This window comes from Phascolarctos cinereus, unplaced genomic scaffold (assembly GCF_003287225.1).
Source record: "Phascolarctos cinereus isolate Bilbo 61053 unplaced genomic scaffold, phaCin_HiC Scaffold_4;HRSCAF=312, whole genome shotgun sequence".
Classification (NCBI taxonomy): Eukaryota; Metazoa; Chordata; class Mammalia; order Diprotodontia; family Phascolarctidae; genus Phascolarctos; species Phascolarctos cinereus.
The window spans coordinates 54,651,493-54,664,587 of NW_027555847.1; the positions used below are offsets into that span (position 1 = coordinate 54,651,493).

A 13,095-nucleotide genomic window follows, 5' to 3' on the forward strand; every position below is an offset into this window, starting at 1 on the left:
CCACACAAGTCATTTAGAAATACATTCTCTATCAGTCATTCGGATTATTTTTTACACTCTATTAGTTCACTTAAAGGGTTGTTCACCCTTTGGCCCTATCATCAGGAGAACCAAGTAACAATTGACTTCAGAATCCCCGATGGCTGCACTCAGCCAACCGGCTCTGAAGAATCCTGGGATTGGGGCGTGTACGAGGCCCAAGTGGGGCTACACAGAACGAAAGCAAGACACTCACAAATGGGGGTTGAAGATACGACTCATCTTGGACACATGGTCGTTTTCACAGTCTAGATCATCATCCCCTTGTTCCACACTAAACTTCCTCTTGCTGGGGCTGATGGGAGGGGGCCCTGTTCGATGATTGGTGAGGGCAGAGGACACGGGAAGGGCCTGCATTCTGGGTTCACCTCTTAGAGCAGCTTCACCTGCAAGAGAGAAAATGCAATCATGAAGCTCAAGCACGTGGCCACCATTCAGTCCCTCCCCCCTCCCCACCCCCACCCCCAAGTCAATTCTGGCTCCTTCCAAAACTGTTCCCACTGGAAAGTCTTGGCATTTTGGCCAGATGCCTTCCATGCTCAGAACATGGTTTGAGTGCATGGTTAGAAGCCAAGCATGAACCATTTTATATAAGATGTGTTTTTTTAAGCACAAGTAGTCTTTAGGGTAAAGTTTAAAAATAAAAGTTGGAATAAAATAACAGGGAGAAAAAGAGCCTGTTTACCATAAGTAATCTCAAAACCTCATCAAACACACAGGTTTTAAAAGGGTCTTGATTCCTGGCCCATGTTATGAGACAGACTCAATACTGAGCTCATTAAAACCAGAGTGCCAAATTAACTTTTCTTGGTTGTTATATTTTTACCGCTCTTTTTGGCATGCTACTTCGTTTAAAAAGAATTTATGAGTTAGTAGTTTGCTTATTCCTGGGGGGGGAGAATCAAGGAAGAAGAAACATTTTCTTCATTTTTGGTATACTCAATCAACCCACATGCATTTATTAACCACTAACTGCATTCCGGGTACTAAACATACAAAGAAAGGCAAAAACCATCCCTGCCCTCAGGGGGAAGAAAACTTGTGAATAAATAGGCACATACATGATATATACAGAGGAGATGGAATATAATCTTAGGACGGCCCTAGCACCTGGGGGAACAGGAGGAGAGACCACAACTCCCAACATCATCAACATCGAGGTGATGACTAGGCTTCTTACAACCATAACATGCCTGGAATTAAGTGAAATTGTCAAAGCAAGAGGGCAGGCGTAAGATCCCCAAAGTACCTAGTTTGGAACTCCAACCCAGCATAACACTCAGGCCCTTGACCATTCACATAGCAAAACTATTTAAGCTAAGCTATATTTCTTGTTTATTGAAAACAAAAAATAAATTAGCCTTTTATTTTTCCACTAAGAACACAACCCATATCATTTAAATATGCATATACTCTTAGGATCACAAGATAACAAAGAGCAAGAAGAGACCGAAGAGGCCATCCAGTTCAATGTCCTCATTTTACAGATGAGGAAACTGAGGCTCCCCAGGGGGAGCAACTTAACTTGCCCGAGCCTTCCCAGGAGAGATTTGGAAAAAAAATCATCCAATTCCAGGGTCTCTGTGCTTTTTCCTTTACCAAGCTGCTTTAAGCTCAAAGTGAAAACAATACTTTTAGAAGGTTTTAATTTACGTGGGGGTGGGGGAAAAGAGAAGAGGAGAAGATTGGCAAGGGAAGAATAATCAGTGTTCCCACAGGCAGTAAAGAGTTCAGAAAGTAAAATCATTTTATCATACCAAGCATTGGTCTCTGAGGCTTGACCCATTTTTATTTCCACTTGGTCCCAATTTGGGAGTAATATTAGAATAAAGTCAACTTCATCTGAGGCCTTGTGGTCCCTGAGAAAGGAAATCTTTGTCTGCCACCACTAATTTTCATATCATCACTGATGCTCGGATGGTTTTCTAACAGTCATCTATTTCATTCACGTACGACAAGTGTGATTTTGTTGGGGAAAGGAGGCTCAAGAAGCAAACTTCTGAATGTTTACCAGGAAAAATAAACATGTTGCCAATTTAGTCAGCACGATATAAACCAGCAAATATATAGTGACCCATAAGACACCACAAGTCAGGCTCCCTTTTAGAGACGCTGGCAGCAAAACTAAAGTGGAACTTTCCATTTCAAATGAAATGTCTAAAAAACCAGGACCTGTTCTGGCCTGGAACGTTCAGAAATCCAGGCCTACTCAAGTCTGTCACATACAGAATTCGGACCATCCCCATATCCTATCAAAGGATTTAAAGTGGAAAGAAACCTTAACCAACCAGTCTACCACCAACACCCCCATTTTACAGACAGAGAAACTGAGGCCCAGGAAAGCTACTATCTTCCCAAGATCACACAAGTAGTAAGGGGCAGACACTGGGATTTGTGCTTAGGTCTTTTGATTCTATGAACCATGCTCCTTCCAATGTACTACGAGTATACAATAGGAGCTTAGAGATGGGTGAGATCTGTGTGAAATAGAATAGACTGGGGAAAACTTCAGAGGGGAGACAGGACCTTAGTCCAGCTTTACAGCACAGGGAAGGGGGGAGAGGGGATTTAGGAAGGGAGAGGCTGACTCCCAAGTGGTGGTGACAGGCACTTATTGGATCCTGTTTAACTTATTAGTCAACCAATAAACATTTAGTAAACACCTACTGTGGGCTAAGCCCTAGAGAAGCTTCTAAGTGGTCCCAAAGCAACTGATGTACATGGCCCACTAAGTGGAGGCATGAATAAATGCTGGAGTTGTTCATGGTTCTCTTGTCCTCGGGCTCTGCTGCCCTCAACAGGGCTGTGTGGACTGCCTAATGAATTTGAATTTGTCTAAGCTTCACAATTTCATATTTCATTATTAATTCTGTCTCCCCAACTAGACTGTATGCTCGTTGTTGGCACTCATGCATTTAAGATAGTGAGCTGACCCACTGAATAATAATTAACAATATTAATAATAATAATAATAATAATAATTTTACATAGAATTTTAGAGTTACAAAATGAATTTGCCAAGCTCACTTGATCCTTAGAACAATGCTGTAAAATTAAACAGTACAATGCATCATTATTATTCTCATTTTACAGATGAGGAAACTGAGGCAAAGGTCAATTGACTTGCCCAGACTGACTCTGATTTAGTGGCAGAGCCAGGGCTGGACACAGGCCTCCTGGCTCTAAGACTCATGTTCTTAAGCTGGGTCAATCATTTGTAGGCAGCAAAAGAAGGATTTTTTTTCCTAATAATAATCACTAGCATTTACATAGTACTTCAAAGTTTGCAAAGTGCTTTAAAAATATATTATTTTATTTGACTCAATGCCTAATGTTTTTCCCATATTGCCTACATTCATCAAAGCAATATAATGTGTTACAGCTTTATGAAGAATATTCTGGTCAAGATTAGAGACAGGACCACAGTGTTTAGATTTACAAGGGGAAGGAATGGATACAAAATTGCACAGAAAATAGCTCTGCCATAATTTCTGAAGACAAATTTTGAGGAAAAACCCTGCGTAATTCAAGGTTCTCCATCACCTCACAAAGTGTTGTGACCTCCAAGACTTTTAAAAAACGTCTGTTTTCTGCTACCCCCCCCCTTCCCCTTAACAGTGTAGATCTAAACAAGAGAAGTAAAACCACAGTTCGACCCAGTGAACAGGCTGCCCAACTCTACTAGTGATTGGTCTCCTTCTGTCTGACTACAGGCCACGGCCCCCAGAACTGACATCATCCTACTGGCAAGGCAGGACCCTGATAAAAGAACTGTACTCTCCCACCTCACAAGCCTCTCAGATCTCCCCAATTCATTACTGTACAGACCAGGGTCTATGCAAGAACGCAAACACCCACAGCCAGTGCAGATTCATTTTCTTTCAAATAATACTTCTCTTTGTCTCAGAGAGCAGCAGCTGGGGATAAGCCTCTTTCAAATAGTTCAGCTTGTGCCTATTCACCCCATTTAACTTTGGGGAAAAAAATAGGGCTGTTGGGCAACACGATGAAATACATAGAAGGCAAACAGAGATAACCATGTGACGTAGTGTCTGCCTGGACACAGTATGAGTTGGACGGTTCAACATAACTCAGAAAAAGAGCTTCAGCCCCAGCCTTCCTCCAGCTGGCCAGAAGTGCATTTGCGTGTGTGTGTGTGTGTGTGTGTGTGTGTGTGTGTGTGTGTGTGTGTGTGTGTGTGTGTGTGTGTATGCACACAATGAGTCTCATCTACCAGTAGCTTGGTTAAAGCATCCCTGCAGGTCACTTACATCAGAAACTAACACTGATGAGAGCTGGTGATGACATTAGAAACATTCTGCAGTGCTCTTTGATGATTCCTGGTTTCTATTTACCTTGTATCTTAACTCAGAGGACTTTGTAATTCTATACTATTTATAGTAATTTGTGGTCATATCTCATCTCCTCTAGAAAACTGGAACTCCTTTAAGGCTACTGCCCAATGACTAACATGGCATTAAACATCAATTAATTGAGAAATATTTATTAAATACTGGATAACGATAATGAAACCTGCTGAGAGAGCAATCTGCCTTATTGGTTATTAATAATATCCAGATTTTTAAAGGTTGAAGACTTGTGGAATGCTTTACATATGGAATGAGATCTCAATCTCATGAAAACATCAATATGTAATGAAATATAAATATCACTGGATCTTCACAGCAACCCTGAGAGGCAGCTGCTATTACCTCTCAGCTAAAGTTGAAAAAGGTTAAATGACTTGACCCAGGTCATTCAGTTATTAAGTGTCTGAGCTGGGATTCAAATTCAGGTCTTCCTGACTCCAGGTCCCACACACTATCCACTAGCTGCTCTATAATTATTATATATCAGTAAAACACAAATAAACTCAACATGAGATTTTTTCCTATATTCTAGTTTTTAGGAAAAAAGAGATGACAAGGAAAAATACTGATATTAGGGTTTCTCTCGAGAAAACTACTCCAAGAGAATGTGCTGACAATGGTTATCAAGTCAGGCCAATGTCTACCCAAATTCAAACAGAAACCGGGGCCACAAAAACATATGTAAGGATCCTCGCAGGCTGCATGTTGACTTATTTTTAGAATGTAATGTTATCTGTATTTTCTTGTATTTCTATATATTTTGTTAAATATTATCCCAATTACATCTCAGTCTGGTCTGAGCCTCACTCAGGAGTGTCATGGGCTGCACACAGCTCACAGGCCTCATGGTTGACACCTCTGCACTATGTCCACACTTGCAATAGAGAGCAAGTTCTGAGAAAATATCTTACCAAGGGGCAGCATTCCTAGCACGAGGGTGGGGTTTGCTCAAAATGTATTAACGATATCATATTGTATAATGACACTATAAATTAATGCTGCTCAGAGGGAGTGTGAGTGAAGGTATGTAAGAGACACCTAGATCTACTGTTCAATTACGATTAAAATTGATAATGACAAGTCAAGGCATTGAGAAATTATAAAATCACCTTGGAAAGGGTTGATCATATTCAGTACATCATACTACAACAGGAAAGCAGGTACTTTAGGAAAAAAAATGTTTTTTGTAAAGACAAAGGAAAAAGACTTTCTGATTAATCCTCAGTTAACCTGAAATTTACCTCAGCAGAAATTTGCCTGTTCCTTGATTTTGTGTAGTGTCTTTGACCGCAAAAAATGCCTTCAAATATTGTGTCATCCTACTTATAACAATCTTGTAAGTACTAAGGCAGGACGACTTCCCCTTTACAGATGACGAAACTGAGGTACTGAAAAATCATGACTCTCTAAAATTCATGTAACTAATTACTGATAATCTAGCTGACAAGAGTCTCCTGAGCAACACCCATGTTCTTAAAATGGGCTTGCAGTAAAAGGAGGAGTTTTCTACCAATAATAATCTCTAGCATTTACATAGTACTTCAAGTAAAGTGCTTTTAAAATACATTATTTTATTTAACCCTCAATAACCCTATGAAGTAGGTATTATTGTCATCATCCCCATTTTACAAATGAGAAAACTGAAGCAGACAGAGGTTAAATGACTTGACAAGAGTCACACAGCTATTGAGTATTTCAAGCAGGCCTGAAATGCAGGTTTTCCTGTGTCCTAGTGAAAGGCTCTGACCACTGTCACTTCATTGGATTAGAAGAGCACTATAATTCTTCAGGAAACCACCCTTTGCTGAGGACTTTCTGGGGCTCCTTTGTATTTCCTTACCTAGGAGTCTGACCCCAAGGTCCCCAAATAGATCTACCTATCACATAACAGCCGCTCTGTATCCTTAGTGATACAATAGAAAGGAGGAAGGATTTACGAGTTGAAAGATCTGGATGGGAGCCTAGCTTTGTCACTTAGAATCTCCAGGATCTTGAGGAAAATATTTAACCACTTCTATAAAGCAGGGAAAATTATATTTTCACTATCTACTTTACAAGGTTGTTGTAAGAATCAAATGAGATAACATATATGAAGCACTATATAACCATCAAAGGCTACTTTGGGAGGAGGGGAGCTTTAGACCCATGATTTCATCATTGCAGGATCCTGGTGTGGAAGCTCCCTCCACTAATATGGATCAGTAACTTTGTCTAGTCTTAGAGGGTAGCTTGGGTATTGACCATGGTCACACAGATGATGTTACAGGAATAGGACTTTGTTCCATGGCATCATGGATTGGAGTTAGAAGGAAACTTGGAGGAAATCTAGCCTAACCCCTTCATTTTACAATTGAGAATTATGAGGACTAGAAAAGTGAAGTGACTTGCTCAAGGTCACACAGGTAACAGAGCCAGATTGGAATCCAGGTCTTCTGACTCCAAAGCCAGGGCTTTTTCCATTGCCCCAGGTCTTCCAAATGCTGAAGCTGGCTCTCTTCTATTGACTATGCCTCCTCCATAAACACAAGCTCTTATTAGAACACCTAGTGACAACAAGGACATCCCATGGAAACAGGACTGGAATGGGGGTCTTGCTGTTTGGAAAGCAGTGGCAAAGGAGGTTATGTGGCCCTGATGTCGTAAGCACCTAAAGTCATGAGCACCTAATACATTAAATTCAGCTGCTGGAGAGCTTTCCTTTGAGACCGAAATCCAAAGCAATCATTACCAGCTGGTAAATAAGGCTATGCCCCAGGGAACCAACATAATGGAAGGGGACAATTAGTACTTCCTCCATGAAAAGGCACATTCCTTCCCCACACAACCTCTCCCAAGTACTCCCCTGACCCCTGCAATTCCCCCTTTCAAAGTCCCTACAACGTAAACCCTCCCAAATATACCCAGACCTGACTCTCTCCTAGGTAAGGCTCCTCTCCACCACCTTAACTTCAGATGGAAATGGGCTCTGCCTATAACTATGCCCTGGTTATTCAGTGTCTCCATTGCAACTGTCATTGTGGTAAAGAAATTCCAGATATAGATGCCACCTCTAGCCTGGAAAGGATGAGAATACAGAAATGACATGAATAGAGAGAAAAGTCTCAGATCCGTGCTAGGACATGTATGTTCTCTATGCCTCACCTCCAAAGTACTGCAAGAAATCAGGGCTGCAATTTTTAAAATGCATGTGGTGTGTTCACTGATACTGAGGGAGCCCAGAGAGTACACACTGAAAGTCCTCTGAAAGGGGGGATTACCAAGGCCCAGGACTGTAAGAGATCAGGGTAATGTGAGGGAGGTCTCCAGAGCACAGGATGGACACCCCACACACACACACACACTGATTTTTGGGAGCACAAAAGCAAAAATCAAACAGGATAGGCAAGCATGTGTGGCTTAAGTCATTACTGGAGGAAATACCTGCATTGATAAGATCACAAATCTGTTGAAGTATTACTTGGACTCAAGAAAGGCTCTCTGCTTTTTACTAACTGGATGGGGAAAGAGTTTGAATGAGTGAAAATTGGGCTATAGTCCAGTCCTGTCCTATATAGTACTGTCCCAAAAATCTTAGTGCAGTTTTAAGCCATTAAAACTTTGCATTTTATTGGCTTACAACTACACTAAGACTTTTGGGACACTCTGTCTATTTCAATAGGCATTGTCTTTGAGTACTTTATGGCCTAGACTAACAGTATGCCTCCAAGTAGAACTCCCGCCAAAGCATTAACTTATAATTAGCAAATTCTAAAATGCTTAAAATCAACCATTTTCTTAAGTACCTTTAAATTGGCCCCTATAATGTCATCTACATTGTTGCTATGTTTAGCAAACTTTATAGATCAGGAAAGGAAAACTAAAGTCTATGTAGAATCATCAAAAAATCATCAAAAATTCAGGATTAATAATATCAGAATTCCTGTTTTGCTCTCAAAGAAAAGCAAGTAGCCTCGCCATAATGCCAGCCCTAGCCTGCAAGTCCACAGGTCCAGGTTCTACTGTGATTTCTGCCTATGAACATGATGGTGTCAAGTTCAATACTTGTTCTGCTTCCTACATTCCCTGAAGCAGTGGCATGGTCAGCCTTCGCCTTCTTAACTTCTGGGAATTTCTGTCCTAGTCACATCTCTCTGAGTTTGGAATTGGTCCTGGCTTTGGTAGAAGCAGCTTCAGAAGTTTCAGCAGTACGGATGGATCCATGGCCTTGTGGGCAGCAGTCTGGCGAGCCCCTTTATTCTCAGAATAAAGGTTTTTAAATAAGTAAAATAAAAATACATAGTGTTACAAAATAAATTAGTAATATTGAAATAGTTATCCAAATATTAAAAAAAAAAGTTCAGATCTCAGGTTAACAGCTTCTGGGCCAGAGGGTTGAGGAAAGCTAATTCTGACTCAGAATAACTGGATGGGGAAAAAAGAGAGAGAGAATAATTTGGTGGAAAGAAAATGAAAGACCCTGTATATGTACTATGCAAGGAAAGAAGCATTTATTAAGCACCTACTATGTGCGGGTTGCTGTGCTATGTGCTGGGCATACAAAGAAAGACAGTTCCTGCCCTCTAGGAACTTACAGTCTAATGGGGGAGACAACATGCAAACACCTTTAGAAACCATGATATGAAGCTCCTAATGTCAATAATCTTGGCCACCAGGTATAGCTGAGTAAGAAAAATGCTTCAATCAAAATATTTTTATTTTCATTTATTAAGTCCATGTTACCAGCTAGCAATCATTACCATAGTATTATAGACAAAGGCCCTTACACTGAATTAGAACGTGCAAGTTAAATCTTATGTGGGATATAACAGGAATAAAGTCATTAGTAAACAATTACTGGTCAGATTTGGGGGGGGGGTTCCCTTCAGGGAAAAACAACAACAACAACATAATAATAATAGTTGACTTTTATAAAACTCCTTAAGGTTTGCAAGATGCCAAGTATTATTACAATGCATTAATTTCCCAAGAATACAGAGACTTTTCTGTGCCAGTTACTGCTCATGTTTCTATAGTGTTTTGAGGCTTAACAAGCACTTTTCTCACAAGAACTCTGTGTGGTAGGTAATGGAAGTATTATTATCCCTGTTTTGTACATAAGGAAACTGAGGGATGAGTGATTTTTAAATCATTGCCCCTGGGTCACAAAACTGGCAAAGTGTCAAAGCTAGGCTAGCTTGAGGTCCTTCCAGCTACACCCCAAAAACCAAAGAGTAGGCTGAATAAAGCTCCAACAAACGGAAGACATTCTTCAAATGTGGCCCTGGTGCTGTCAATTAAAGAAGATGATAAACCATTTGGCGACCAAACCTATCTCCCTCACCTGAAATGCAATGCCTCCATGTCTGCCCCAGAGGTGGGAGCATGGGACAGGGGAACAGAGGACCTGGCAGAGTCAAAGAAAAAACCACACAAACCCAAATACTAGCTTTGAGGCCCAGCTCTGACAACTGACAGTTGTGTGATTTTGGACAAGTCACTAAAGTTCTCTGGGTCTCAGGTTCCTTACCTGTAAAATGACTGATACTTGCCTGTGCCGTGGACTCTTAGGTTTATTGAAAGAAAAGCATTTTGTAAAGTACAATGTGTAGCATACAATGGGAGCTGTTACTACTGGGCAAATGACCTAACTCTGATACATTGTATCATAGACCATCTTTAAATTACCAACAATAGAAGTTCCTTAGTGGAGGGAGGACCCAAGCACTCTTACTCAAGGCCCAAGAAAACCAGGGTCGATCACATGACTCTTTAGTACTTTACAGCCCTTTCTTCCGAGTCCCCATCTGCAAAACGCAAATCCCTTCGCATCTTACTGAAAAAATCTACTGCATTTCTTTGCAGAATCCCACTCTCTCTCCTTTTAGTAGAAGTTTTAGTGTTAATGGGGAAGAGGGGAATTATTAAAGCAAATTGCTCCCACAGAGCAGTGAAATCAGGGACCAAGCTAGAGCATAATTTCTTCCCTGGTGGGACTTGTAAAAGCTCGGGAAGGTTAACAAAAAGAATTGTTCATACCTCCTCCCCGGCTCTTATATAGTAGATTATAAACTCCACGAGAAGAGAGCCAGGGTCTGGTTTTTCTTTCTGTCTCTCTCAGTTCCTAGCACATTTACTTGTACATAGGAGGGGCTCAATAAATATTTGTTGAATGAATGAAAGTCTTCTGAGATGCTTCCATTAGCATAACCATAGTAGCTCACAAGGGAAAAACTAACTAGAAAGAGAAAATGGTATACTTATGTTTTCAAAATTTAGACGAGGAAAAGGGGAAGGGAGGGAAGTAGATCTGTTTAAACCATCTGAAATATAACTGTAACAAGATCGACTTTAGCTATAACTTTGTAAAAAGTAGCTGTGCTGCACGAGAGGCAGCCTGGTATAGAGTTGATAGAGAATCACTTTTTAGAACTATTCTAAACCTCTCAGATGAGGCAGTGTGACATGATGGGCAGAGCACCCACCTCAAAGCCAGGAAGACTGAGTTAAAATTCTCTTTCATATACTGGCCATGTGACCCTGGGCAAATTATATAACCCCTCTCAGGACTTCAGAAAGCTCTAAGGCCCTGATCTGCACAGAGGGAGGTACTATCCTCAGCTGGGAGTACTCTGTAGCATTTGTCCCTATTGGAATTATACTTTGCATTCATTAATCTTGTACCTCTTCATTTTAAGGGTGATATCACTTAGGTAAACTGGGTCTCAGTTTCCTTGCCTGTTAAATGAAGACCCTAATATTCACCCTGACTACCCAACAGGGCTCAGATAATATATGTAAATGCCCTCTGAAAAATATAAATCTCTGTATTCTGTTTATACATAGCTATTTGCATGTTGTCTCTTGCATCCAATTATGAACTCCATGAGGGCAGGAACCTTTGTATTATTGGTGCTTAGCACAGTAGCTGGCACACAGAAGACACTTAATAAGTGCTTGTTAACCAATGCAAAGTGTTACTGTTTTCCCCAAGTGAAGTCAGGACCAGGGGCCTTAAGCCTCGTCCCCCTCCTTAAATTGTGTGACCTTGGATAAGTCATTTTATGTCTCTAGGAATGGCTTTTCATGATTGTAAAAGGAAGGGTGGACACCACGATTCCTAGAATTCCTTTTACTACTCATATCCCAGATTGTAACTCACATTAGATTCAGCCTCCTTCAGTTTAATATCTCTGCATCACTCAGTCCCTTGTTGCCTTTTTATTGAGACATGTTTATATGTATGCCATTCAATTCAATGAACATTGAAGGCTTACTATGTGCACTATGCATATTTATGTATATTCACATTTAAATTAAGCCAACCAATGAGAGAAATTTACTGTAATTCCTTCTGCACACCATTAACAGTCATTCATTCAGTAAATAAGTAGCAGGTACCTTCCAGGTTAATGCACTTTGCCAGGTACTTGGGGGAAGATAGAATAGATACAATGCTTAGATACAAGGTCCCACCCACAAGGACTTTACAATCTAACAGGAAGAGATGACAGATGAAAAGGCAGCATGGGGCGATGGAAAAAGAACTAAACTTGGGAGTCAGAGGGTTTTGGTTCACATCCCAGACCTTGGGAAAGTCACTACAGTTTCCTTACCTCCAAAATGACAGGGTTGGGCTCAATTTTCAAAGTTTTCTCCCAATATAAATTCTATGAAATAAAATGTATGACAAATGCATAAGAGAAATGTAAAACAAATGCTATGTGAAATCAGAGAAAGTCATTACTGACTGAAGATTAGAGAAGATTTCATGGTGGTATCTGAGTTGAGCCTTGAAGAATTATTACAGAGTGGATATTAACAATTTACATTTATATGGCACTTTAAGGTTTATAAAGAGCTTTATATACATTATCTCCTATGCTCACTGTAACAGTCCTGTGAGATTAATAGTGACAGTATATCATCTCCATTTTACAGATGCAGAAACTGATGGCTGAGAAAGACTAAGTAATTAGCTCAAAGTCACACACCTAATAAGCGCTAGAGAGCCAGGGCTCCAACCCACATCTTCTGATTCATCTCCAAGTTCAGGCCTTTTTCTATTATATAGGAGAATAAAGGAAGAGAGTAGGGGTGAGATGGGTACATTCAGGCATAGGGAGGAGTATAAGCAACAGCAAGGAGGCAAGAGTTCAGGGCTTGTATGGAGAATGGTGAATCATCCAGTCTGGGTTTCTTGTATGCCCATGAATTGGATCATGTCATTGTCTTGCTTAAGAATTTATTGTTTCAGAGGCAGGTAGATGATGCAGCGGATAGAGCACTGGCCCTGGAGTCAGGAGGACCTTAGGTCAAATTCAGCCTCAAACAGTTACTAGTTAGCTGTGTGACCCTGGCCAAGTCACTTAACCCCAACTGCCTCAAAAAAAAAAGAGAAGGAAGGAAGAAAGAACCTTAATAAAGAATAGAGATAAACCTTAGCATTGAAAGCCCTCCATTCACTATTCCCCACCTCTACCTTTACAGACTGAACTCTCATTATTACATGCATGTACTCTAGTCCAGAAATAAACTACCATTCCCCAATGAAGCCCTGAAATTCTCCAGGCGGTATGAGTCTCCTTCCTGTGAGTGGGCTCCAAGCATTTTATTTGTACCTCAAATATTTTCACACTTTTTGTATTATAGTTATTTGCGTACATGTCTCTCCCTTAATAGACCGTAAATTCCTTGAGGGTAGGGGCTG

At 40.6% G+C, this 13,095-nt stretch overlaps 1 protein-coding gene across 3 annotated transcripts in view; it reads right to left on the minus strand.

Moving 5' to 3' along the window:
* The window catches only part of VGLL4 (vestigial like family member 4), a 186,168-nt gene that overhangs the window by 50,110 nt on the left and 122,963 nt on the right, over nucleotides 1–13,095 (minus strand). For all 3 annotated transcript variants that reach the window (XM_020981062.2, XM_020981061.2, XM_020981063.2), the window contains one exon: nucleotides 236–425. In XM_020981062.2, coding sequence (XP_020836721.1) covers nucleotides 236–425 — 190 coding nt within the window. The remainder of the gene's footprint in view (nucleotides 1–235; nucleotides 426–13,095) is intronic.